At 39.0% G+C, this 27912-nt stretch overlaps 1 protein-coding gene across 3 annotated transcripts in view; it reads left to right on the top strand.

Moving 5' to 3' along the window:
* Positions 1 to 739: 739 nt before the first annotated feature.
* Positions 740 to 27912, top strand: part of C1H3orf70 (chromosome 1 C3orf70 homolog) — a 109783-nt gene continuing 82610 nt past the window's right edge. For all 3 annotated transcript variants that reach the window (XR_007135947.1, XR_007135945.1, XM_047788231.1), the window contains exon 1: positions 740 to 1147. Coding sequence is in view for 1 of the 3 variants with exons in the window: in XM_047788231.1 (XP_047644187.1) it covers positions 952 to 1147 (196 nt within the window). In the remaining 2 variants the exon portion in view is untranslated. The remainder of the gene's footprint in view (positions 1148 to 27912) is intronic.

The raw sequence follows: 27912 nt of genomic DNA, 5'->3' as shown, positions 1-27912 counted from the left end.
TCAGATGCACATCAAACCACACACGCACCATACTCATCTTTCTCTTGCTTACACACACACACCACCAGGACACCCAGCTTAGTAACCTTGGCCCGGGACATGCTCCCCAGTGGCCACGCTGGGAGCCAGAGGCGGCCGGGGGGTGGGGGGAGAGCGCGTGTACCATGCGTGTGCACGTGCGTGAGCCTCCAGGACCTTGTGTGCCTCTGGGGGAGGGGGGACGTGCAGGAGAGCAACGTGGGCAGCCCGTGGCAGCCCGTGGCGAGAAGCTATACGTGTGAGCAACTCGCTTCTAGTTGCGCAGGGACTAGCCCGCTGGGCGTCCGGGCGGGTGTGTCTTCGGCATGCTCAGCCCTCCGCCGAGTGTGGACGTGGGTGTCAGAGGGGAGTGTGTGAGTGGGAAGCGTGCGTGGAAGCTGACGTGCGTGTGGAAACCGAGCCGCCGAGGCGGGTGTGTGTTCCTAACGGCGGTCCTGCCGTTCAGGGCCAGCCTCTGGGGGCTGAGTGAGCGTGCAGGGGCAGAGACTCTCCGAGAGGGGAGGCGAAGTCAACTACCCACCGCGCTTCCCCGCCGTGTGTGAGTGAGGGGGCGGGGCCGGCGGAGGGACGCGTGGCGTCTGCTGAGGCCAGAGCGCGCGCGTGTGCGTGTGCGCGTGGGGGCGCGGTGAGCGCCGCGGCGGAGGGAGGGAGGGAGGCGGCGGCAGGCCCAGCCCCCGGTCGCAGCGCCCGGGGCGGCTCCTTTGCGAGCCTGGGACCGCCGCGCTGCTGGTGCTGCTGCCGCTGCTGCTGCCGTTGCCGCCGCTGCTGCTGCTGCCGCCGCCACCCCCTGCAGCTGGCGTGACTCTCGGCCCGCGCCGTGCCCTCCCTCTTTTCACTGCCAGCTCGACTTCCCGCCCGCCCAGACGCCGCTTCTTCCAAGCTCCAGATCTCGGCTCCGCGGAGGGAGAGGAAATGAGTGCGGCCGCGGCGCCGGCGTCCGAGCGCGGTTGGAAGAGCGAGAAAGTGGACGAGGCTCAGGCCCTGGCGCGGAGTTGCGCTGCCCGCAGACCCGACTTCCAGCCATGCGACGGGCTCTCCATCTGTGCCACACACAGCCACGGCAAGTGCTTCAAGCTGCACTGGTGCTGTCACCTAGGATGGTGTCACTGTAAGTCGAACCGCGTCTCCTCGCCTTCCACCGCGGTCCCAGGGCGCCCGCGGAGCCGTCCGGGGTCGCGGCGGGGACTGCGGCCTGGGGGGCTCCGGGCTGGGCCGGGGCTGCTCTGCCGCAGGCCGGGGCCGACCTGAGCGGGAACTGCCCTCGCGCGCCGGACGACTCGGGTTGGCGCTGCCTTGACAACGACGAGATGAAACCCGTGGGGAGCCCAGCTTTATCCACTTCTACAAAAGGGGATCTCCCCGTCCCAGAAAAATTGGGATCTGCCTTTTTTTTTTTTTTCAATCTCCTTTTTCTTTTTCAACAGAAAGGACTAGGCAATGTGTTGAGAAAGGGTAGACAGCCGTCAGAGTTGACAACTGGAAGGGAAACCTTTTTTCGGGGCTGCTGGTTAAAAGATGCTCCTCTTTCTTTCTCACTTTGTCTTTCTGGGCTGGTATTTAAAAGAAAGAGCCCGTGGAAAACGAATCGTAGCCCATTTCTTGTATCCAGATTGAGAAAGTGCTGAAGTGTGAAGGACTGCTTCCAAGAAGTTAATATTCTCAGTTTGGATGGGTGAACTCCTTTAAATACTCGGTTGTAGCATATAGAGCCAGTGTATGAGACTGTTTTACAATTATAAAATGAAATGAATGAAAGTAAGCTTCGATAATCTTAAGCCAGTTTATAGAACTAAATGGTCTAGACCTTTTCTCTACGTTTATCCTGCCTGTGATTTTAAAAATGGATTTAACTTAAGTAGCCATTTAATCAGAATTTCACAATTTGATTAGTTCATGGTATTTGGCCTGCTCTAGCTGATGAATTATTTCTTTTTAGAAATATATTCTCAACTTAGTTTCTACATAACCTTTTAATAGACGTTTTGGAGTGCTTATTTAGGGCACAAATTCTCAAAGTGATCTTAAGTTAATTTTTTCCTTGTTGGTTAGAAAAAAATGGCTCCCAACAAGAGATGCAGTGCATAACAAATCCTTATTTATATTAATTGAACACAATAGAATATTTTAATTGAATTTATGACTTAAAGGATAGAGAATTCTTATATTTTCTTTACACATACAAGGCACATTGAACAGTTCATTTTGGGGGCTTTCTGTGTGTTAATGGGTCAGTTTCTTCCTGTATCTCATTATTCCTGTTGCTCTCAGATCCATCCCTAATTATAAGGCACTGCTTCAGTGAGGGACAGGGTGCAAAGTTGGAAATAACAACTGTGGGAAACCTGTGATGCTGAAGTACACAAATAGGGTGAATCTGGTAAGAGCCCCTTTCTGGGGAAGTATAGAAAGAATCCTAGTGAAAAATGTGAGGAATGTGAAAGATGGCCAAGTTCATTGCTTGTCTTATTCAGCAGTGTTCCCTTTAAGTACACTGTTACTATTGGGAACCTTGCTGTCTTCTCAGGCAGCTGCTTCCCTCATTAGACAGCTTTGACTCTTAAAATGCTCTTCCTTATATGGAGCTGAAATCAGTTACTTTAGAACTTCTTTCCATGGATCCTATCTCTATCTTATGAAATCCTGTAGAACAATCTGCTCCTTTTTTTAGAGCATGGTTGTTTCAACTCTTCAGATATACATATGAATTTCTCACAGACTTGGACTATCTTTTTCTTGTATCCCCAGCCACTGTCACAATGTCTGGCCTGAAATAGGTTTGAAATTCATGTTGGTTGAATGACTGAATGAAGGTAACCGTCGTTTTCCTCTCGAGATCCTTTCGTCCTATTGTAAATCTGTATTCCCTTCTGCTTTCTGTTTATGGTATTCAGGCCCCTAAACATCCTGGTTTTTCTGATCTGAACATGTGCCAGTGTGGTTATGATCCTTTGAAGATGGTGACCCCTCGAAGGGTAGACAGTATCCCAGTTGTGGTCTGATTGGTCCAGAGTTAAGCAGGACTGCTATCTTCCATGTTTGAGATACTACTGGTGATGCAGCTTGGATCTCATTAGCTTTTCTTATTTCTACATCATATTGAGCTTTTTGCTGTCAGATTGAACTGAGCTTGCTGTGAACTAAAACCATTAAGTCTCTTTTTTCTTTGTGTGTTTGTTTTACATTTGTGGAATGCTACAGCACTTGCTTATCTCATAGTGTTTTCTCTTTCTCTCTCACTATATATACTCATTGATCTCTTAGATATATTTCCCTGTTTCCTCATTGATGAAATTGTTGAATAGGAGATGGTCACAGATTGAGTCCTGAACTGCCCTTCAGGTTGATGAAATTCATTAATGAGCACTTGTTGTTATAGTCATTAAACAGTTACCACCTAATTGAACTGTTATCCATTTTCTTTTTGTTTTGTTTTGTTTGTTTTTTGTTTTTTTAGGGCTGCACCTGTGGCATATGGAGGCTAGAGGTCAAATTGGCACTACAATTGCTGGCCTAAGACACAGCCACAGCAATGCCAGATCGAAGCTGAGTCTGTGACCTATACCATAGCTCATGGCAACACTGGATCCTTAACCCACTGAGTGAGGCCTCCTCATGGATACTAGTCAGATTCGTTTCCGCTGAGCCAAAATGGAAACTCCCATTTTCTGTTTACTGTACATGTGGGTATGATGAGAACCTGGTCAAATACTTTGTTGAAATTCTGCTAATGTACTGTTTTTACATCTTTTTGATGTATGATGTCTGATCTATCTATAAACATTCTCTATTTTAAAAAGTAAATTAGTCTGGTGTAACTCAGGTTGGTTCCACAGATGCTTACTATTTTCTAAGTGATTAGAAGCTATTTTTTAAAATCTGAATTTAGAGAATTGACATTGAGTATATACCGACCTGTTTGCAATTCTATTTTATTTTTTATTTTTTTATTTTTTTGCTTTTTAGGGCCCCTCCCATGACATATGGAGGTTCTCAGGCTAGGGATTTAATTGGAGCTACAGCTGCCAGCCTATGCCATGGCCACAGCAACACAGGATCCAAGCTTCATCTGCGACCCACACCACAGCTCACGGCAATACCACTGGATGATCCTTAACCCACTGAGCAAGGCCAGGGATCGAACCCGAAACCTCATGGTTCCTAGTCAGATTCATTTCTGCTGGGCCACAGCGGGACATCCCCCCAACCCTTTTTTTTTTTTTTTTTTTTTAAAACTCAGACCTATATCTGTTTGCTCTTTCCCAGTCTTTGGCAACCCTCCAGGTCTCCATGCTTCTTCCACTGGCAGTGGTTCAGTGATCACATCCAAGAGCAGCTTCAGTTCATTTAGAGTAGGCAGGGGCTCTATTACAGTCTCCTTACCTATACTGAGCATCAATTCTTTCTACCTTTTTAAGCCTGAATATTACTTTTCTTGAACAAAAGCAGAGTTAGCATTTAACATATTTGAAAAGTTCTACTTTTTTTGGCATTCATGAACACAATATCTTTAATTTTGTTGGACATGTTTGAGCACCCTCTCTTTATAGGATATTATGAAAATGAGGAATTCAGATATGAATTCAGCTGGATCATGCCCCGTAAGCAGAGTGTAAGGGCATGATTTATGCTGTATTTATTTTTATATTCCTTTAAAATAAAAAATTATATGGGCAAGAAAACTATTAGCTTCTTCACCAAATCAAAAAATGCCAAAATAGGAGGACTACCTTGAGATGCTTGAGAGAGGAAATTCAGAACAAATAAAGGATAGTCAGCTTTCTGTGGTTGATATTAAACTTGTGAAATTTAAAACTTTATGAAGTAGGAAAGGCTGAAAATGTATACCTGTTTGTAAAAAAAAAATCTATATATATGACAGATGCAGTGCTTGATATAAAGGAAATAATTACTATATTTGGGTAATAACTGATTTTGAGAACAGTATCTGGAAGGAAAACTGCATGTTCTGTTGGTGTCTGTCAGAGATTATTGGGCTGAATAAACTATGGCCCTGGATCTATGATTTTTTTTCCTGGTAAGGATTGATGTTGGGTTGGATTAAGGCATGAAGATTCCAAGAGGTTTTTTTGTCTTGTCTTGTTTTGTCTTTTGTCTTTTTAGGGCCACGCCTGCGGCATATGGAAGTTCCTAGGCTAGGGGTCTAATTTGAGCTGCTGCCACCGGCCTACGCCAGAGCCACAGCAACGCCAGATCCAAGCTGTGTCTGCGACCTATACCACAGTTCACGTTAACACCGGCTCCTTAACCCACTGAGTGAGGCCAGGGATCGAACCCACAACCTCATGGTTCCTAGTCAGATTCGTTTCTGCCACGCCACGACGGGCACTCTCCCAAGAGGAGTTTTGAGGGAGAAAAATACATGGCTTGGCTAGGGAAGAGGGATGGGAAAGAATAATTATATGCAGGTATTTTAAAGTAGATTATTGTGGCTGGAGTAGATAGAATATTTGGAAGGAATAAGATATTTGATTGTTGAGATGTTAGGGAGGGTTGAGCAGAAAAGGTAGGGAAGTTTCAGTTGATAGAGACATTGGCATTATAGTGACCAAGGGGAACACTGAAATCAGTTAAGTAAGATTATTTTCATATTAGTGTAAAAAGTAGGTTGCAGTTCATGCAGAAATATCCATATAATGGAAATTGGAATAGATTAGATTTGGAGGGGAAGGAAGAGGAAGGTTATAAAGGGTCCCTTCTAGACTTCTGTTTTTAATGCAACTTGGATGGATGGTGTTGCCATTCATTCACTAACAGAAAAGGAGCGGAGAAGAACTAGGTTTGGTTGATCATGGAATCATGAATCCATGAAAACCATGAATCCAGTTTTGGATCTATTGAGTTTAAGCTGCCTTATTGCATAGTGATGTCAGAAGGCAGTTGGATATAGGGGATCTAGAACTTGGAGAAGTCTGCAGTAGAGATAATATGAAAGTCATTTACTTATTTATAGATCACAGGTGTGGTCATGATGAAGCCTGAGATTGACAAAGGAGAGACTATAACATGAGAAAAGAAAAAGGTTAGGCTTTCCCTTTAAAATACTAACATTTAGAGTCTGCTTACAGGAGCTTGTGCTGGCTGTAGAGGCGAAGAAGAGATAAACAGAGAAGAAAAATCTGGAAAGTGTGGTGTTGCAGAGGCCAAGGGAACTGAGTGTTTTAAGAAAGAGTATGAAGATGAAATCAGTTTTTCGCAGATTATTTTTTAGATATTGGTGAAATCTAGAAGTAGTGGTTTTCTTTATTTCTGAAGAGGGTGAAAGGTTTAGTCCTGCAACAGTAATTTTAGGAATATACTTAATGGAAGCATTAGTCAAAGCTGTTTGAGATAGTGAATTCTTTAAGGTAGAAAGAGAAGAATAGACTGCCAGGAGCTGGGAATTAGGACACAGAGATATAGTAGTTAATATTTATTGAGTGATTGCTGTGTGCCAGAGTAAGCTTATTATACTAAGCACTTAGTAGCCAATTATGCTATTATGTCCATTCTGTAGTGGAGGAAGAAAGCTTAGAGAAGTAAATTTCCTGTGAGTATATAGCTGTGTAAGGAGTAGAGCCTGGATTTGGATCCATGTGTGTCTCATTCTAGGACCTGGACTCTGAAGGTACTATATAGCAATTTAAAATTATTGAGCAAAATCAACAGAATTCCTTGGCTCTGTTAAAGCCAGTGATAGGGACAATTTTTAAGAAATAGGTGGCAAATTGCATCAGTTGCCATAGTGAAATACAGAAGAATGGGAACTGTAGAGAGGTCACTGAATATGATGGGGAATGAAATCTAAGAGCCATAGAGAGAAAGTGATTAGAAGGTTTCGGGGTGGGTAGAGGCGGGGGAGTGTATGTGGTATGCTGTACGTACACCAGCAGAATTAAGCTTTATGGGTTTAATCAAATCACATAATAGGTGAGCTCAGTTTCCTGTAGGAGAATTTTTTTTTTTCTTTTGCAGAAGACATCTTAAGAGATGTCTGTCTCTTTTAGGTTGAAAGCAGGAAGAGTGGGACTTGATGTAATCTAATAGATGATATTAACATATCTAAAGAAAGACTGCAGAAGGTGGATGGATAGCATGGAATTGTAGAAATGGGAATTAGGCAGAATTTGGAAGTTTTTTGTCTGGACTGTTCAGAGAATGTGGTTTACTGCCTAGAGGCTTAAACGTCTAGTCCCTGTGACTGGACTATCCCAGCAAAAGTTTGGTTATAATTTGGGTTCCTATTTATAGATTTCCTATGAGGAGAGAAGGAGCTGATTAGAGGATTTAACTGTCAGGACCTTGGGGCAAGTATACTTCTCTCCACTAGTTAGTCTATTAGCATTGTGGGTTTTGCATTATGCTATTTGTTCTATTTTCCTGCTTCGCACAACTCCCCAAATCAAGTTTCTGACTTCCCCAGGGTAATGCCAGCTGGTTTTCCTAAGGAACATCTCAGTCATATCAATAAGAGCAGCTACAGAAGATATGTTTGAGATATTTGACAGTGAAAACTAGCAAAAAACGAACTGGGAGTTTGATTAGATGGAAGTGTCAGCTGAAGCTTTTTTTTTTCTAAGAATGAGGGCTCTTACTATTTCTCAGGTTAAAGGAAGAGGATACAGGTGTTAAGAGTGCAAAGGTGAAATCAAGTTCTGAGTAACTTTCCTCACAGCTTTTTCAGAGTTAGAGAAAGCTGATAGCTGTTTTTCCATCCAAGTGGTCCTTAAATCACAAACACACCATCAACCTCAGGGATAACAGAAAACATACCCGTTGCTAATATGCAGGCAGTTGTAATCTTATTGTGTGTGTTAGCTCACTTATACAACAACCTTGTGAGCTAGGTTCTGTTAGTTTCCTCTCTTTTTTTTTAGATTACCACATGTAGTAGCTGTGGCCACGTATGGCAAGTGTGCATTAGAATCTCACAAACCAGTTGACAACCAGGGCTCTGGGTTTCCTGGTTCCACTCAAGGTACAGTGAGGATGATTTCAGCTATTTTAAATTCATTTTGGAAAAAGGAGGGTTTAAATATTTAGGTAACCAATCAATCAATGGAAAAATGGGCAAAAGACCTGAATAGACATTTCTCCAAAGAAGATATACAGATGGCCAACAAACACATGAAAAAATGCTCAACATCGCTGATTATAAGAGAAATGCAAATCAAAACAACCCTGAGATATCACCTCACACCAGTCAGAATGGCCATCATTAATAAATCCACAAATAACAAGTGCTGGAGGGGCTGTGGAGAGAAGGGAACCCTCCTGCACTGCTGGTGGGAATGTAAACTGGTACAGCCACTATGGAGAACAGTTTGGAGATACCTTAGAAATCTATACATAGCACTTCCATATGACCCCGCAATCCCACTCTTGGGCATCTATCTGGACAAAACTCTACTTAAAAGAGACACGTGCACCCGCATGTTCATTGCAGCACTATTCACAATAGCCAGGACATGGAAACAACCCAAATGTCCATCAACAGATGATTGGATTCGGAAGAGGTGGTATATATACACAATGGAATACTACTCAGCCATAAAAAAAGAATGCCATAATGCCATTTGCAGCAACATGGATGGAACTAGAGACTCTCATACTGAGTGAAATGAGCCAGAAAGACAAAGACAAATACCATATGATATCACTTATAACTGGAATCTAATATCCAGCACAAATGAACATCTCCACAGAAAAGGAAATCATGGACTTGGAGAAGAGACTTGTGGCTGCCTGATGGGAGGGGGAGGGAGTGGGAGGGATCGGGAGCTTGGGCTTATCAGACACAACTTAGAATAGATTTACAAGGAGATCCTGCTGAATAGCATTGAGAACTTTGTCTAGATACTCATGTTGCAACAGAAGAACGGGTGGGGGAAAAAATGTAATTGTAGTGTATACATGTAAGGATAACCTGACTCCCTTGCTGTACAGTGGGAAAATAAAAAAAAATTATAAAAAATAAAAATAAATAAATAAAAATTTAGGTAAAATCAGAATGATTTTTTATTTTAAGAGAAGGGCAGTTATATGCAATATGAATGTTTTTGGTGTGGTGACAAGCTCTGTAAAACTATGCTTGAAAAAATTTAATAACATTTTGCATAATATGAAGCTTTAGTCATGTCATATCCTCAAGTGATCCCTAATTGGTGCAAGCCCTTTTTTGGTTAGATTTGCATACATACCAGTAATTATTTTTGGTTTCCAAGCCTGTTGAACTGGACCAAATAGCTTTTGAGGGCCATTCTATGATAATTAACAAGATTACAACATCCTCTCTTTATTTAGGTTTGTTCTCTCATATTGTGGGATCTCATTAATTTACAAGAAGGAATATTTTCAGAGAAATTATTAATTCCAAATGCAGGAACATGTGTCTAACAACTAACAGTTGTCTAGTAGAAGATATGTTTTCTTTCTTTCTTTTTTTTTTTTTTTTGCTTTTTAGGGCTGCACCTGAGCCATGTGGAAGTTCCCAGGCTAGGAGTCAAATCTGAGCTGCAGCTGCCGACCTACACCACAGCCACAGCAACTTGGGATCTGAGCCAAATCTGTAACCTACACCACAGCTCATGGGAATGCCGGATTCTTGAGCCACTGAGTGAGGCCAGGGATCGAACCTATATCCTCATGGATACTAGTTGGGGCTCATTACCTCTGAACCACAGCAGGAACTCTGAAGATGTGTTTTCTTGAAATATTGGAAATGGTTTATACACAGAATGTGGAAGACGGAATATAGTCATAGAAAAACACACCTGGGTTGAGTCCTGGTTCTTCCATTCATTGGCAGTGTCACTTTGGACAGGTTACTCAGCCTCTTTCAGCTTCAGTATTCTCTTCCAAAAAATAGGAATAAAAATCCGGAGTTCCTGTTGTGGCTCAGCAGTGATGAACTCAGCTAGTATCCATGAGGACATAGGTTCGATCCTGGCCCTGCTCAGTGGGTTAAGGATCTGATGTTGCCGTGAAGTGTGGCATAGGTCACAGACTCGGCTCGGATCTGGCATTGCTGAGGCTGTGGCATAGGCCGGCAGCTGCAGCTCTGATTCGACCCCTAGCCTGGAAACTTCCATGTGCCTCAGGTGCGGCCCTTAAAAAAAGAAAACCAGGAGTTCCCGTCGTGGCGCAGTGGCTGACGAATCCGACTAGGAACCATGAGGTTGCGGGTTCTGTGCCTGCCCTTGCTCAGTGGGTTAACGATCCGGCATTGCCGTGAACTGTGGTGTAGGTTGCAGATGCGGCTCGGATCCCGCGTTGCTGTGGCTCTGGTGTAGGCCGGTGGCTACAGCTCCGATTCGACCCCTAGCCTGGGAACCTCCATATTGCCGCGGGAGTGGCCCAAGAAATAGCTAAAAAAAAAGACAAAAAAAAAAAGAAAACCAAAAAACCCTACTTCACAGGGTTGTTTGAAGATTACATAAGCAGAGTACTTAGTGCAGGTGTTGAACATTAGCCCCTCCTTAAAACAGACAGTGGAAATACTGAATAGTGTGGTCATCCTGTGAGCAGGCTCTGGAGTTGGACTTCGAATCCTGGCTCTGCCTGCTTACTGGTTATGAGGTTTGGGGGAAGTTACTTAACCTCCATATTTGTCTCATCATTTTTCATATGGGGATAATAACACTAGCCCCATAGAATGATGATTGTCAAAGTTCCCAACTCCACCTGCTTTCCCTTCTGCAAATGTCCTGATTAATCTCAGATTCACCTTGTAACCATAAGTGTTTATTCAATTAAACATTTCCACACAACAAAGATGGTAAACATATGCATCTTGAATAGTATGGCATTTAGAAATTGTGTCCTTCAATTGCTGTCATTGTTGAAAGGTCTGTTTTATAATACTTTGTGACAATTATCTACTTTTTATCATGGAATCTTATATTTGCTCTCCCACTCCCCTACACCATCCCATTTCCCACCATTATTAAGAAATAGATAGTTCTGGTTAAATAGATACACCAATTAATAGAGGCCAACATGGGCTAACAGGTTCCAGAGGTTCAGAATATTACAAAATGTAAAAGTGAACCTTCACATATTTAACAATTAAGGTGAAACTTTGCATATTCACATATTTAACTTTAATGATTTAAAAGTCTTGTTATGATCCTGTAGTGATACTTCCTTATCATTTGGAATACTGATTTCCATAGAAAAATGGAGAAAGTGCTAGTTAGTAGAGGAGTTCTGACTGCTAAATTGGTGGACAAAGTAGGCTTAGTTGTAGTTTTTGCAAGCTAACTTTACTGAAATTCACAGAAATTTTATTTTGTGTTTCTCCTGTTCTTATTGTTTGTTCTTGACTATCCTGATTTCGCAGTATTCTGTAAGCACAGTGCCAAAAATGTGCAATATCTGGAGTGCCAACAATGTGTGATAAATCCCTCCATCTGTGTCTGCATAATACCCTGAAACAGTCCATTCAGAACAAATTCTTTAACCTCCCTAGTGTTTATTTGTCCATTTAAAACTAGATTCTTGATGTAATATAGAATGTGTTTCTTTCTCTGCATCTCATTTTTTTAAAATTTATTTTTATGGCCACACCCATGGCATATGGAAGTTCCTGAGCCAGGGATTGAATCTGAGCCACAGCTGTGGCAATGCTGGATCCTTTAACCCACTGCACTAGGCCGGGAATTGAAGCCACACCTCCATAGCAACCTGAGCCACTGAAGTTGGATTCTTAACCCAGTGCACCATAGTGGAAACGCCTCTATCTCATTTTAACAGATCTTTAGTGAAATAAAAACACTAAGAGTGTAATGATTTGGTATTTTGTGGAATATTTTGTCACACTCATTTGCTTTTATCTGTCTACATGCACATGCATGCACACACACGTCCTTTTTTCCTAAACCATTTAAAAGTCAGTTGCAGAGATCAGGACATTTCACGTAATTATTTCAGCCTACCTCTCAAGAATGAGGACATTTTCCCGTATAACAGCAATACTAATCACACCTAAGGTAATAACACTAATTCAGCAATACCATCTAATATACAGTTTCCTTAATTATAAAAAAAATGACTTTTATAGATGACTTTTTTCAGTTAGGGATCCAATTAAGATTCATACATCACATGGATATTTTAAAGGCATAGATTGTGGTGATGGTTTCAGGGGTGCATACTTGTCTCTGAACTCATGACATTGTATACATTAAATCTGTATACCTTTTTCTATGTCAATTATACCTCAACATGGTTTAACAAGTGAAATAAAATGAGTGGGAGATAAAATTCATAATCACATTTCATTATTATATCACTTTAGTTTCCTTTAATCATTCTAGCATAAACACTTTTTTGGATGATATTAAATTTTTGAGGAGTCTAGATGAACTGCCTATATAGTATTTTAAATTTGTATTTATTTTAAATTAGTATTTTAAATTTGCCTCATTAGATTTAGGTTAAACATTTTCGTCTAGTTGTTGCATAGATGATAATTGTATCCTTATAGCATTATAAGAGGAGACAGGTCAGTTTGTTCCACTAGTGCTAGTGCTAAGGTGATAACTGCCAAATGTCTCATAAAAATATTGTTTCCCCTTTTTTTCTTTTTAAAATGATTTTTTTGTCACTTTTTAAGAGTGAGTAATCTGTGGGGTGATACTTTGACACTGAATAAATATCCTGTTTCCCAGCAAACTTTAACCCAGTGATTTTTAGTATTGACTGAAGATTCTTGTGTGAATTATTTAATTACTTTGGTAGTGGCAAAATAGTGATTTTCTAATTCTGTCATCCCTATCATTTGATGGCATTCTTTTGTAGGGAAGAGGTTTCTCTTCTCTACCTACGTCCCTTTTTAAGGTATTATTATAGACGAAGTGTTTTTTTTTAATGTTATAATCAAGTATCATAATTTTTTTGATGTTCAAATTAAATTTGGCCAGTGAGAGCCCCTTCAAGCTGGCTCTTGTGAACTTTGACATGTCCCTCTCATTTTTTGAGCACTTTATTGCTTTCTGGAACATGTACCAAGTGTACCTAGTGATTTCCTCACCCCAGGCCACAAATGTGTTTTCAAGGAGCCTAGGTTCCTTATTGGTGAAGAATGATTTGGGCTTTTAATGTGCTTATTTCTGCTAGATGTTATTGCACATTACTCTCATTGGATAGACTTAGGACGTGTGTGTGTCTCCACTTTTCCCTATTCCATAATTGTACCTCCCTTCCCAGTAAAAACTGTGGTTTCCATTATATCATAATACTTACTCATCTCTTATCTATCTTCAGCCACACAAAAGGTAGTTTAGGAATTATTACAATAGTACCACTACCAACAACAAACTGATGACTAAAATTCAAGATTGCTTGCTTCTTTTGGTCTTTGGAATATATTCTGGAGAGGATGTATAGTGAGAACACTATGTTCAACAAAAGTTTCTAGAATTATTGATTTTTTTTCTGTGTGATTATGTTATCAGTTAAGTTTATTTCTGATTCAAATCAGCTTTTTTCATCCTTTTAAAATTAAACTTTTTATTTCGAGTTAATTTGTAGACTACATGCAGTTGTGAGAAAACACAGAGACCTCATATGTTCTGTACCCAGTTTCCCAGTGGTAGCATCAAAAATTGTAGTATAATATCAGGACCAGGAAATTGACATTGATACAGACAACTTCAGGAATATTTTCATCCTTGCAAGGATATCTCACGTTCCCCTTCTATAGCCACGCTCACTTTCCCTCCTGCCCCAACCCCTCAGTCCCTGGCAATCACTAATCTCTTTTCCATAATTTTGTCATTTCCAGAATGTCCTATAAATGGATCATACAGTATGTAACCTTTGAGGATTGGCTGTTTTCACTCAGCATAAATCTCTGGAGATTCCTCCCCGCTGGTGGATATCTCAGTAGCTGGTTCCTTTTTATTGCTGAGTTGTGTTCTATGATAGACACATATCACGGTTGGTTTATCCATTCACCCACTGAAGGACATCTGGATTGTTTCCAGCTTTAGTTATTATAAATAAGTCTGCTATAAAGCTTTGCATATGGTTTTGTGTGTGAACAGAAGCCTTCATTTCTCTGGGATAAGTGCCCAGAAGTGCAGTTGCTGGGTTGTATGGTAGTTGCACGTTTAGTTTTTTTAAGAAACTGCTAAACTATTTTCCATGGTTACTGTACCATTTTACATTCCTGCCAGCAATGTATGAGTGATCCAGTGTCTTTACCACATTCCTGTCAGCATTTGGTGGTGCTCTATTTTTATTTTAGTCATTCTGATAAATGTATACTGATAGACTTTTTTTTTTTTACTTTTTAGGGCCACACCCACAGCATATGGAATTTCCCTGGGTAGGGGTCCAATCAGAACTGTAGCCACCAGCCTACACCAGAGCCACAACAACATCAGATCTGAGCTGTGTCTGCGACCTACACCACAGCTTACGGCAACACTGGATCCTTAACCCATTGAGCGGGGCCAGGGATCGAACCCGCATCCTCATGGATACTAGTCGAATTTGTTACCCCTGAGCCATGACGGGAATTCCTGATAATTGATTTTTATTTTAGTTTGCATTTACCCAAAGGCTAACGTTCATGTGCTTATTTGTCATTTGTATATCCTCTTTGGTGAAGTGTCTTTTATCTTTTTTTAAAACACCTTAATTTTTTTAGAGCAGTTTTTAGTTTACAGAAAAATGAAGAGGCAGGTATGGAGATGTCTTGCCCCAAGTGCATATATTCCCCTGTTATCAACATCATTTATCAGAACTGTATACTTTTTTAACCCAGGATGAACCTATATTGACACATCATAATCATCTAAAGTCTATAGTTTGCCTTAGGCTTCACTCTTGACATTGGACATTCTGTGGATGTGGACAAATGTATAATGACATATATGTGTCATTATAATATCATACAGAGTATTTTCGCTGCCCTAATAATCCTCTGTGCTCTACCTGTTCATCTCCCTCATCCCCTTGATGTTTTTATGGTCTGTATAATTTTATCTTTTCAGAATGTCTTATAGTTGGAATCATATAGTATGTAGCTGTTTCAAACTGGCTTCTTTCACTTAGTAATATGCATTTAAGCTTTCTCCATGTCTTTTTATGGCTTAATAACTCATTTCTTTTTAATGATGAATAATATTCCATTGTCTGGATGTAATATATTTGTTTCAGGTATACAACAGTGATTCAATGTTTGTATATACTGTGAAATGATCATTGTAGTAAGTCTAGTTAACATCCGCCACCACACATAATTACGGTTTTTTTTGTCTTGTAATGAGTTTTTTTTTTGGGGGTGGGGGGTGTCTTTTTGCCTTTTCTAGGGCTGCTTCTGTGGCATATGGAGGTTCCCAGGCAAGGGGTCGAATCGCAGCTGTAGCCACCGGCCTACATCACAGCCACAGCAATGTGGGATCTGAGCTGCATCTGCGACCTACACCACTGCTCATTGGCAACACTAGATCCTTAGCCCATTGAGCAAGGCCAGGGATCGAACCCGCAACCTCATGGTTCCTAGTCGGACTCGTCAACCACTGAGCCACGACGGGAGCTCCTGTAATGAGAATTTTTAAGATCTACTTTTGTACAGCTTTCAAGTGTACAATAGAGTATTATTAACTATACGCACATTACATCCCTGCGATTTATTCATTAACTGGAAATTTGGTCCCTTTGACCATTTTTATCCATTTGCTCATTCCCTCACCCCTCTGCCTCTGGCGACTACAAGTCTGTTCCCTCTATCTATGAGTTTGGTTTTTATTTTTGTTTTTGATTCCACATAAAAGTGAGAATATATATGGTATATTTGTCTTTTTTGGTCTGGCTTATTTCACTTAGTATAATGCTCTCAGTGTCCACAAATGGCAAGATTTTATTCTTTTTTATAGCTGAGTAATATTTTATTCTGTATATATTGAACATTTTCTTTATCCATTTATGTGTTGGTAGACACTTAGGTTATTTCAGTGTCTTGGCTATTGTAAATAATGCTGTGGTGAACTCAGGGGTGCATATATGTTTTCAAATTAATGTTTTTATTTTCTTCAAATAAATACCAAGAAGTGGAATTGCTAGATCATATGTAATTATATTTCTGATTTTTTGAGGAACCTCCATACTGTTTTCCATAGTGGCTGAATAATTTGCATTCTCACCAATAGTGCACAGGGATTTCCTTTTCTCCACATCCTAACCAACACTTGTTATTTCTTGTCTTTTTGCTAACAGTTCTTGTAACAGGTGTGAGATGATATCTCATTGATGTTTTGATTTGTGTTTCCCAGAAGATTAATGATGTTTTCATGTAGCTGTTGGCTATCTGTATATAATCTTTGGAAAAAGGTCTGTTCAGATTATTTGCAAATTAAATACTGGATGGCTTTTTTTGTTTTTGCTGAATTGTATGAGCTCTTTATAAATTATGGATATTAATCCATAATCAGTTACATGATTTGCAAATATTTTCTCCCATCGGGTAGGTTGCTTTTTCATTTTGTTGATGGTTTCCTCTCTTGTGCAGGAGATTTTTAGTTTGATGTAGTCGCTCCTCTTTATTTTGCTCGTGTTCCCTTTGCTGTTTGCGTCAAATCTAAAAAAAAAAATTGCCAAGATTGATGTCAGGAAGCTTGCTGCCTGTGTTGTTTTCCATCAGTTTTATAGTTTCAGGACTTATATTCAAGTCTTTATGTTGAGTTAATTTTTGTGTATGGTATAAGATAGTGGTCCAGTTTTATTCTTTTTATGTGGCTGTCCAGTTTTCTCAGCACCATTTATTGGAAACTATTTCTTTCCTCATTGTGTATTTTGGCTCCTTTGTTGTAAATTAATTGACCATATATGAATGGGTTTAATAATGGGCTGTCTGTTATGTTCCATTGACTTGTATGTCTTTTTATGCCAGTACCATACTGTTCTTATTAATCTGGTTTTGCAGTATAGTTTGAAATCAAGAAATGTGATGCCTCACCTTTGTTTTTCTTTCTCAATAATGTTTTGGCTGTTTGGGGATTTTTATACTACAGTTTATTCACTTACCTACTAAAGAACATCTTGGTTGCTTCCAAGTCTTGGCAGTTGTGAGTAAAGCTACCATAAACATCTGTGTGTAGGATTTTGTGTGGACCAAAGTTTTCAACTCCTTTGGATAAACATCAAGGAATATAATTGCTGGATTGTATATGGTAAAGGTATGTTTAGTTTTGTGAGAAACTGCCAAACTGTCTTCCAAAATGTCTGTATCATTTTGCGTTCCCACCAGCCATGTATGATAGTTCCTGTTGTTCCATAACTTATCCAGTATTGGTGTTGTCAGTGTTCAAGATTTGGGGCATTCCAGTAGGTTTCTGTACTGGTATCCCATTGTTTCAATTTGTAATTCACTAATGGTATAGAGCATATTTTTAAAGATTTTTATTTTTTCTATTATAGTTGATTTACAATATTCTGTCAATTTATGCTGTACAGCAAGGTGACCCGGTCATATATATACACACACACACATATATATATATACACACATACACACACATATACTCTCTTTTCTGACATTATTCTCCATCATGTTCCATCACAAGTGACGAGATAGAGTTCCCTTTGCCATACAGTAGGATCTCATTGCATATCCACTACAAATAGAATAGTTTGCATCTACTAACCCCAAATTCCCAGTCCATGACACTTCCTCTCCCTCCCTCTTGGCAACCACAAGTCTGTTCTCCAAGTCCATGAGTTTGTTTCTTTTCTGTAGATAGGTTCACTTGTGTCGTATATTAGATTCCAGATATAAGTGATATCATATGGTATTTGTCTTTTGCTTTCTGACTTCACTTAGTGTGAGAGTCTCTAGTTTCATCCATGGTGCTGCAAATTGCATTCTTTTGTTCTTTTTATGGCTGAGTAGTATTCCATTGTGTATATGTACATCTCAATCCATTCATCTGTCGATGGACATTTAGGTTGTTTCCATGTCTTGGGAATTGTAAATAGTGCTGCAGTGAACATAGGGGTGCATGTATCTTTTTCAAGGAAAGTTTTATTCAGATATATGCCCAGGAGTGGGATTGCTACATCATATGATAGTTCTATATTTAGTTTTCTGAGGTACCTCCATACTGTTTTCCATAGTGGTTGTACCAGTTTACATTCCCACCAGCGGTGAAGGAGGGTACCCTTTTCTCCACACCCTCTCCAGCATTTGTTATTTATTGACTTGTTAATGATGGCCATTCTGATCTGTGTGAGGTGGTACCTCATTGTAGTTTTGATTTGCATTTCTCTAATAGTTAGTGATGTTGAGCATTTTTTCATGTGCCTACTGGCCATCTGTATATCTTCTTTGGCAAAATGTCTATTCAGGTCTTTTGCCCATTTTTCCATTGGGTTGTTGGTTTGTTTTGCTGTTGAGTTGTATGAGTTGTTTGTATATTTTAGAGATTAAGCCCTTGTCAGTTGCATAATTTGAAACTATTTTTTCCAATTCTCTAATTTGTCTTTTGGCTTTTTTTATGGTTTCCTTTGCTGTGCAGAAGCTTTCCAGTTTGATTAGGTCCCATTGGTTTATTTTTGCTTTAATTTCTGTTGCCTTGGGAGACTGACCAAGGAAAACATTTGTATGGTTGATGTCAGAGAATGTTTTGGCTGATTTCTCTTCTAGGAGTTTGATGGTGTCTTATGTTTAAGTCTTTCAGCCATTTTGAGTTTATTTTTGTGCATGGTGGGAGGGTGTGTTCTAGTTTCATTGATTTACATGCAGCTGTCCATTTTTCCTGGCACCACTTGCTAAGAAGACTATGTTTTCCCCATTTTATATTCATGCCTCCTTTGTTGAAGATTAATTGACCATAGGGATCTGGGTTTATTTCTGGGTTCTCTATTCTCTTCCATTGGTCTATATGTCTGTTTCGGTACCAGGACCACACTGTCTTTTTTTTTTTTTTTTTTGCTTTTTAGGGCCATACCCACAGTATATGGGAGTTCCCAGGCTAGGGGTCGAAATGGAGCTGTAGCTGCCAGCCTATGCCACAGCCACAGCAGCACCAGATCAGAGCTGTGTCTGTGACCTACACCACAGCTCATGGCAATACTGGATCCCTGACCCACTGAGCAAGGCCAGGGATTGAACCCACATCCTCATACTAGTCAGGTTTGTAACCTACTAAGACACAACGGGAATTCCCTACCACAATGTCTGGATTACTGTAGCTTTGTAATATTGTCTGAAGTCTGGGAGAATTATGCCTCCTGCTTGCTTTTTGTTCCTCAGGATTGCTTTGGCAATTCTGGGTCTTTTACGGTTCCATATAAATTTTTGGATTGTTTGTGGTAGTTTTGTGAAAAATGTCATGGGTAATTTGATAGGGATTGCATGGAATCTGTAGATTGCTTTGGGTAACTATGGCCATTTTTACAATACTAATCCTTCCAATCCAGGAGCATGGAATATCTTTCCATCTCTTTGAGTCCACTCTAATTTCCTTGATTAATGTTTTATAGTTCTCAGCATATAAGTTTTCACCTCCTTGGTCAGGTTTAATTTTTGGGGGTATGATTTTAAAAGGTATTGTATTTTTATATTCCTTCTCTAATATTTCATTGTTAGTATACAGAAATGCAGCTGATTTCTGAATGTTAATCGTGTATCCTTTTACTTTGCTGAATTCATTGATCAGTAGGAGTTGTTTTTGTGTGGAGTCCTCAGGGTCTTCTATATATAGTATCATGTCATCTGCATAGAGTGACAATTTTACCACTTCTCTTCCAATTTGGACACCTTTTATTTCTTTTGTTTGTCTGATTGCTGTGGCTAGGACTTCCAATACTATGTTGAATAAAAGTGGTGAGAGTGGGCATCCTTGTCTTGTTCCAGATTTTGGTGGGAAGACTTTCAGGTTTTTTTCTGTTGAGTATTATATTGGCTGTAGTTGTTTAAAAGTCTCCCTTTCTTTTATTGAACTGCACTTTGCACCTTTGTCAAAAACCTTATTGTATTGGTCTGTTTCTAGACTATTCTGTTCTGCTGATCTTTGTGTCTGTTCCTCTGCTAATGTAACACACTTGTTGATTTCTATAGCTATATAATGTGTCTTTAAATTGGGTAGACTAATTCTTCCCACTTTACTCTTCTTTTTCAAAATTGTTTTAGCTATGCTAGCTCCTTTACTTTTCCAGATGAATTATGAAATAACCTTGTCTCTATAAAAATCTTTCTGGGATTTTAATAGGAATTGTGGTAAAGCTGTAAGTCAGTTTTGGGAGAATTAAACTCTTTACTATGTTGAATCTTCCATTTCACAAACGTGGTATATCCCTCCATTTATATATGTATTTATGTATTTTGGCTGCCTTGTAGCATATGGAATTCCCAGGACAGGAATCAGATCCCAGTCACAATTGTGACTTACGCTGCTGTTGTGGCAGTGCTGGATCCTTAACCCACTCTGCTGGGCTGGGGATCAAACCTGCATCCCAGTGCTTCAGAGATGATACCAATCCTGTTGTGCCACAGTGGGAACTCCAGTATCTCTGTTTATCTAGATCTTTGATTTATCTCCTCAACATTGTGTAGTTTTTAGCATGTAAGTCCTGTACGTATTTTGAGTTACTTACAAGTAATATTTACATTTTAAAAATTGCAAATGGATTTTTAATCTTAGTGTCTTTGTATTTATTGCTAGTATGTAGGAGTATAATTGGTTTTCATGTTTATCTTGCATTTTGTGACCTTGGTAAACTCACTTATTAGGTCCAAAAGTTTAAAAAAAAATATTGTCCTTGGGATTTTCTACTTAAACCGGCATTTCATGTACAGGTAGCGGAACAGTTTTATTTTTTGTTTCCAATCCATATGGCTCCACCTCCCTAACCTCTGCTTTTTTTTTTTTCTTTATTGCGCTGGCTAGAACTTCCAGAACTATGTTGAATCAGAGTGATGAGAGCAAGTATGTGTGCCTTATTTCCTCTTCCTAAGGAGGAAAGCATTAGATCTTTCCTTCCTCTTTAAGTATAATTTTAGTAGTAGGGCTTTGTGAATTCTCTTTATCAAGTTTAGGAAATTACTTTTTTTTTTTTTTTTTTGGTCTTTTGAGGACTGTACCGATGGCATATGGAGGTTCCCAGGCTAGGGGTCAAATCAGAGCTGCAACTGCTGGCCTACACCAGAGCCACAGCAACGCCAGATCTGAGTAGTGACCTACACCACAGCTCACAGCAACGCTGGATCCTTAACCCACTGAGCAAGGCCAGGGATTGAACCTGTGTCCTCATGGATGCTCGTCAGATTTGTTTCCACTGAGCCATGATGGGAACTTCGGAAATTCCTTTCTATTCTCTGCCAAGTTTTCTTATTAGGAATGAATATTAAATTTTGTCAGATATGTCAATTGATAAGATCATGTGTTTTTTCCTCATTAGCTTGTTAATATTGTGGGTTATATTTTCAAATATGAAACCAACCTTCCAGCACCCCTGGGATAAACTTCATATGGTTTTGGTGTATAACTCTTTTTATGTATTGCTGATTTCTGTTTGCTAATAGTTTGTCAAGGATCTTTATATCTTTATTTATGAGGGGTATTGGTCTGTAGTTTTCTTTTTTGTACTGTCTTTGGTTTGGATATCAGAGTAATACAGTTTTATTTTTTATTTTATTTTTTGTCTTTTGTCTTTATAGGGCCGAACCCACAACATATGGAGGTTCCCAGGCTAGGGGGTCTAATCGGAGCTGTAGCCGCCAGCTTATGCCAGAGCCACAGCAACACCAGATCCGAGCTGCATCTATGAACTACACCACAGCTCATGACAATGCCGGATCCTTAACCCACTGAGTGAGGCCAGGGATCGAACCTGCAACCTCATGGTTCCTAGTTGGATTTGTTTCTGCTGCGCCACGACAGGAACTCCCAGAATAATATAGTTTTATATAATAATTGGTAATTTCTTATTCCTAGCCTGTTTTCTGAAAGAGATTGTTTAGAATTGATGCTAATTTTTCTTTAAACATTTGTTGGACTTCTCTAGTGAAATCATCTAGGCCTGGAAATTTAAAAAATTACTAATTCAGTGCTGTATAGCACAGGGAACTGTATTCAATAGATAGTAATAAACTATAATGAAGGAGTTCCCTTATGGCATAGTGGGTTAAGGATCTGGTGTTGTCACTGCAGTGGCTTGGGCCACTGCTGTGGCATGGGTTCTACCCCTGGCCCAGTAATTTCCACATGCAATGGGCACAGCCAAAAAAAAAAAAAAAAAAACTATAATGGAAAAGAATCTGAAAAATTTATACACACACATACACACATATCTGAATCCCTTTGTCGTACACCAGAAACTAACACAACATTGTAAATAAGCCATGCTTCAATTTTAAAAAATCTGAAAAATTAATAATGCAGTTTTTTGGTTTTTTTTTTGTCTTTTTTGTTGTTGTTGTTGTTGCTATTTCTTGGGCTGCTCCCGCGGCTTATGGAAGTTCCCAGGCTAGGGGTTGAATCGGAGCTGTAGCCACCGGCCTACGCCAGAGCCACAGCAACGTGGGATCTGAGCCGCGTCTACAACCTACACCACAGCTCACGGCAACTCCGGATCGTTAACCCACTGAGCAAGGGCAGGGACCGAACCCGCAACCTCATGGTTCCTAGTCGGATTCGTTAACCACTGCGCCACGACAGGAACTCCCAGTTTTTTTAATTAAAGGATATTCAAGTTATTTCCAATGAGTTGTGGTAGTTTGTAATTTTTGAGTAGTTGGTCCATACATTCTAAGCTGTCAGATTTATGTGTGTAGCTTGTAGTATTCTCTAATTCCCTGATTATACTTTGGATGTCTGCATGGTCATTAGTAATAATCCCTTGCTTCATTCCTGGCACCAGAAGTTTGTATGTGTGTGTTTTTTTAATCAGTCTTGCTAAAGGTCTGTTAATTTTAATGATTTTTCAAAGAACTAGCTCTTTGCTCCATTTATTTTCTCTTTATTTTTCTGTTTTCAATATCATTGATTTCTTTTCTCATCTTTATTATGTAATTCCATCTGCTTGCTTTGGGTTTGTTTTGTCCTTTTTGTTTTTTTTTAAGCTTCTTAAAGGTGGGAGCCTAGATTATTGATGTGAGACTTGTCTTCTTTTCTGATGTACACAGTTATAAAAATCCATCTCAGCATTGCTTTAGCTGTGTGCCACAATTTTGACATTTTAATTTTCATTAAGTTCAATGTATATTTTAATTTCTCTTGATATATCTTTCTTATTCATGGGTTATTTAGAAGTGTTTAGTTTCCAAGAGATTTTCTTGTTATATTTTTGTTAATTTGTTTCTAGTTTGAACACAGAACACACCTTGTATGACATCAGTTCTTTTAAGTCTACTGAGCTTTGTTTTATGGCTCAGGATATGGTCTAAGTGTCGTGGACACTTAAAAACTAGGGGTATTATGGAGTTCCCATTATGGCTCAATGGTAATGAACCCAACTAGTATCCATGAGGATGCGGGTTCAATCCCTGGCCTCCCTCAGTGGGTTAAGGATCTGGTGTTGCCATGAGCTGTGGTGTAGGTTGCAGATTCAGCTCAGATCTGGCATTGCTGTGGCTGTGGCTTAGGCCAGCAGCTGCAGCTCTGATTGGACTCCTAGCCTGGGAACTTCCGTATGCTACAGGTGTGGCCCAAAAACAAAAACAAACAAAAAACTAAGGATATTCTGCTATTGTTGGGTGAAGTGTTCTAGAAATGTTTATTAGATCCTACTGGTTGCTTGTGCTGTTGCGTTCTTGTTTTTTTTATATCTAATATGTTCTGTCAGTTGTTGAAAAAGAAGTGTTGATGTCTCCTGCTTAATTGTGGATTTGTCTTTTTCTTCTTTCAGGTCTGTCAGTTTTGCTTTCCATAGATTTGCAGCTCTGTTGTTTGGTGCATATACATTTAGAATCGCTATGTCTTCCTGTTAGATGACCCTTTTATCATCATCTAATATCCCTCTATCTCTCATAATTTTCTTTGCTCTTAAGTCTACTTGATTTATATTAATATAGTCATATTTTGATTAATATTTTCCTGACATATCTTTCCCATCCTTTTATTTCCAGGTTGCTTATACTGTTAAATTTGAAGTGAGTGTCTTATATACAGCATAAGTTATTTTTTAAGTCACTGAGCCAATTTTTATGATTTAAGTAGACCATTTACATTTATTGATAAGTAAGAGATTGCTATTTTTTTCTTTCTGTTTTTTGTTTCTGTACTTTATTTTCTCTACCTTCATATACACTATGTGTATGTGTGTGTAATACATACATAGCTTATTGCAATCTTTGTATTTATAGCTTACCATTTTGAGTCAAGTATAGAAATCTTCCTTTTATATTCCTCTGTCCTCACCATTTCAGACACAGTTACTATTTCTATTTGAATTGTCAGACATAACTTAGAAAACTCAAGAGTAGAAGGAACTTATTTGTCTACATTTTTGCCTGTTGTGTTCTTTTCTTCTGTTTTTCAGAAGTTCCTTCTTTTATTGTTGCCTTTGTATTTAGAGAACATCCTTTAGCCATTCTTTTATGGTAGGTATGCTAGTGACAGATTCTCTTAGCTTTGCTTCATCTCGGAATGTCTTGATTTCTCCTTTATTGCTGAAGGACATATTTACTGGGTGTAGAATTCTGGATTGATGTTCTTTCCTTTCAGTACTTGAAAAAATTGTTTTACTTCCTTCTAGCCTCCATGGTTTCTGATGATAAGTCTACTGTTGTTTGAATTGTATTTCCCTTTTAGGAAAGGAGTTGTTTTTCTCTGGCTGCTTTCATGATTTTTTCTTTTTTTTAGTTTTCAGAAATTTGAGTGTGATGTTCTGATCTGAATTTCTTTGGGTTTATCTTGTTTGAGATTTTCTCAGCTTCTATATTCTGTAGATTAAATCTCAACAGCCAAATTCAGGAAATTTTCAGCCATTATTTCTTGTGCTACTTTTGTAGCACTGCCTTTCTTCTCCTTTCCTTTGGGACTTCATAATCCTGTGGTGCCCGAAGCTCTGGTTTTTGTTTTGTTTTGTTTTGGTTTTTTTTGAGTCTATTTTCTCTCTGTTCAAATTGGCTAATTTTTTATTGTGCTGTATTCTAATTAAGTGAAATTTTCTGAGTTTTTTATTTTGGTTATTGTGTTTTTTCAGTTCTCATATTGTTTGGTTGTTTATTCTTCTATGTCTTTGTCGAGATGATTTCTGAGGTTTTCTATATTTTCCTTTCTTTAAAGCATGTCTGTAATAACTCACTGAAGCATTAGGAAATGATGCTTCTTTAAATTCCTTGTCAGAAAATTCTAGTATCTCAGCATTGGCATTTATTGATTGTCAGTTTTCATTTACTTTGCATTCTCCTTGGTTTCTTGCTGTGATCAGTGATTTTTCAGCTGAAACCTGGACATTTTTGTTATTATGTAACAAAACTCTAGATCTTAAACCTATTTTTACTGATTTTTTTTTTTTTGGCACCACTCTAGCAGGGGAAGAGAAGTGCTGCCTCATTACTGTCAGAAAGAGGTGGAAGTATAGGTTCCACCCTTAGCCTTCATTGACACCCAGTGGAGTGGCTGCTTTTTGTTACTGCTGAATGGCAGTGAGGGCTCTCTGTATGGTCTCCACTGACACTGCAGTGGAGATATCCTCATCTCCTGACTTTTCACCAGATCTCTCACTCCACCTGGCCAGACTGTTGAGATACTTCATTGGAACCTTTTAAGTATAGAAGTCCAGATTCTTCCCCTTCCTTGGCTTTAGCTGTCATGGATCAGGATAGGTTACACAGTATTTTCTCTGATGTTTGGCTAGAGTAGAGCGATTATTGTCTAAAAGTTTTTTGTCATATTAAGCTATTCCTTTCCTTGTCCTTTGGCCAGAGAGACAAGGCATTTTTTGTCTGCTCCTGTTGACTTTTCCTGGTTGACAGCTTCTTTAGCTCCAAACCTGGCATATAAACCCACACACACACACACACACAAATCTCTAGCAATCCCATGTTATTGCTTGGTCCTTGAGATACTTAGTTGGTCAGCTTTCTTTTCTCCACCATTCAAAGGAAGAATAGGAAAAAGTATGTCTACTCCATATTTCTGGAAGCATTAGTCTCTTTTTAATTTTATTTTAACTTTTGAATGTGTATTAAAGTTAAACTACATATAAAAGAATATTGAGAAAAGTCTCATTTGTATTTCTCTGTCTTCTACTCCATTCCAATTCACCTCTTCTAGTATTCTTTTTTTTTTTTTTCTTTTTAGGGCTGCACCTGCAGCATATAGAAGTTCTCAGGCTAGGGGTCAAATTAGAGCTAGAGCTGTACAGCTGCTGGCCTACACCACAGGCACAGCGATGTGGGATCCAAGCCATGTCTGTGACCTCCACCACAGCTCACGGCAACCGGATCCTTAACCCACTGAGCAAGACCAGGGATTAAACCCACTTCCTCATGGATCCTAGTTGGGTTTGTTAACTGCCGAGCCCATGAAGGGAACTCCAGTATTCATTTTTATTCAATTTCCTTTATTTCTGTGTTTCTTTTTGTAAAAATAAGTGCATTGTATATGTATACATATATGTGTATTTATGTGTGTGTGTATTTATGTACATTTACACGTTCTTATTTTGTCTTCTTTTTTAAACAAAAGCTAGCCATACTGTTACTTATTCCATTGTATTTTTTCATCATAATAGAACATCCTAAAAATCATCCCATATCCATTCATGGGAAGCTTTCTTATTCATTTATGCCTGCATAGAACTCTGTTGTGTCTATATGTGCAGTAGGTTTTTAACTTTTTTTTTTTGGCTAGGCATTTTGTTCTTCATATTTTATTACAAATAATGTAGCAGTAAACATCTGGCGCATGTATTGTCATATACTTGTGGAGGTATGTCTTCAGAGTAAAGTCTTAGAAGAAAGATTGCTGGATCGAAGAGTAAATACGTATATAGTTTTGTTAGATATTGCCAAATCTTGCTTCATAGGAGTCATACCATTTTACTTCCAGCCAGCAACACTGTTTCCTCACAGCCTCACCAATAAAATGTGTTGTCAAGCTTTTGCCAGTATAATAGGTTAGAAATGGTATTTCAGTGTAGTTTTAATTTTCATTTCTTATATTTTGAGTGAAATTGAGCATATTTTTGTTTATTTTTACATCCATTCTTCAAGGATATTTTCACTAAGTATAGATTTCTAGTGCATTGGAGATAATCATCCTTCTTTCTTCTAGATCTCGTTGTTCTGTGGAGAAATCAGCTGTCAGTTTGTCATTCTTTTGTGGGATCTCTTTTTCACTCTACTTGCCTTTAAAATAGTTTCTTTGTCTTTGACGTTCTACATTCACTGTGTGTTGAAACGTGGAATTCTTTTTATCCTATCTGGGATTCATTTAGCTTCTTCAGTCTTTGGATTGATGTCTTTCAGTAGTTTCAGAAAGTTCTTGACCACTCACTCTTCAAATATTGTGTTTTCCTTATTCCATTTTCTTTTTTCTTTTTGAACTCTCATGAGATATGTTTTAAGTTTTCACTTTATCATCCATATCTTTTAACCTGTTTCATATTATAAATCTCTGTTACTGTATATTGCATTCTCAATAACTTCTTCAGATATGCCTTCCAGTTTATAATCTCTTCAGCTAGGTTTAATCTGTTATTAAATTCTTCAAGTTTTCCCCTTCATATATTGTATTATTGTATAGATAGTCTATTTGGCATGTTCCCAAGTAGTCACTTAGAAAAAGACTTTGCTCAATTTCAGTAGGTACTCATTTTTATTCATATTTTCAATTCCTTTTAGTTCTGTAGACATAACAAGCATACTTATTTTATAATATGTTTCTGATCACTCCAGTATTTGAAGCTTTGCAGATA

This window comes from Phacochoerus africanus, chromosome 1 (genome assembly GCF_016906955.1).
Source record: "Phacochoerus africanus isolate WHEZ1 chromosome 1, ROS_Pafr_v1, whole genome shotgun sequence".
NCBI lineage: Eukaryota > Metazoa > Chordata > Mammalia > Artiodactyla > Suidae > Phacochoerus > Phacochoerus africanus.
Note: the sequence above shows the minus strand (reverse complement) of the source record. Positions and strands in the feature narration are given on the sequence as shown.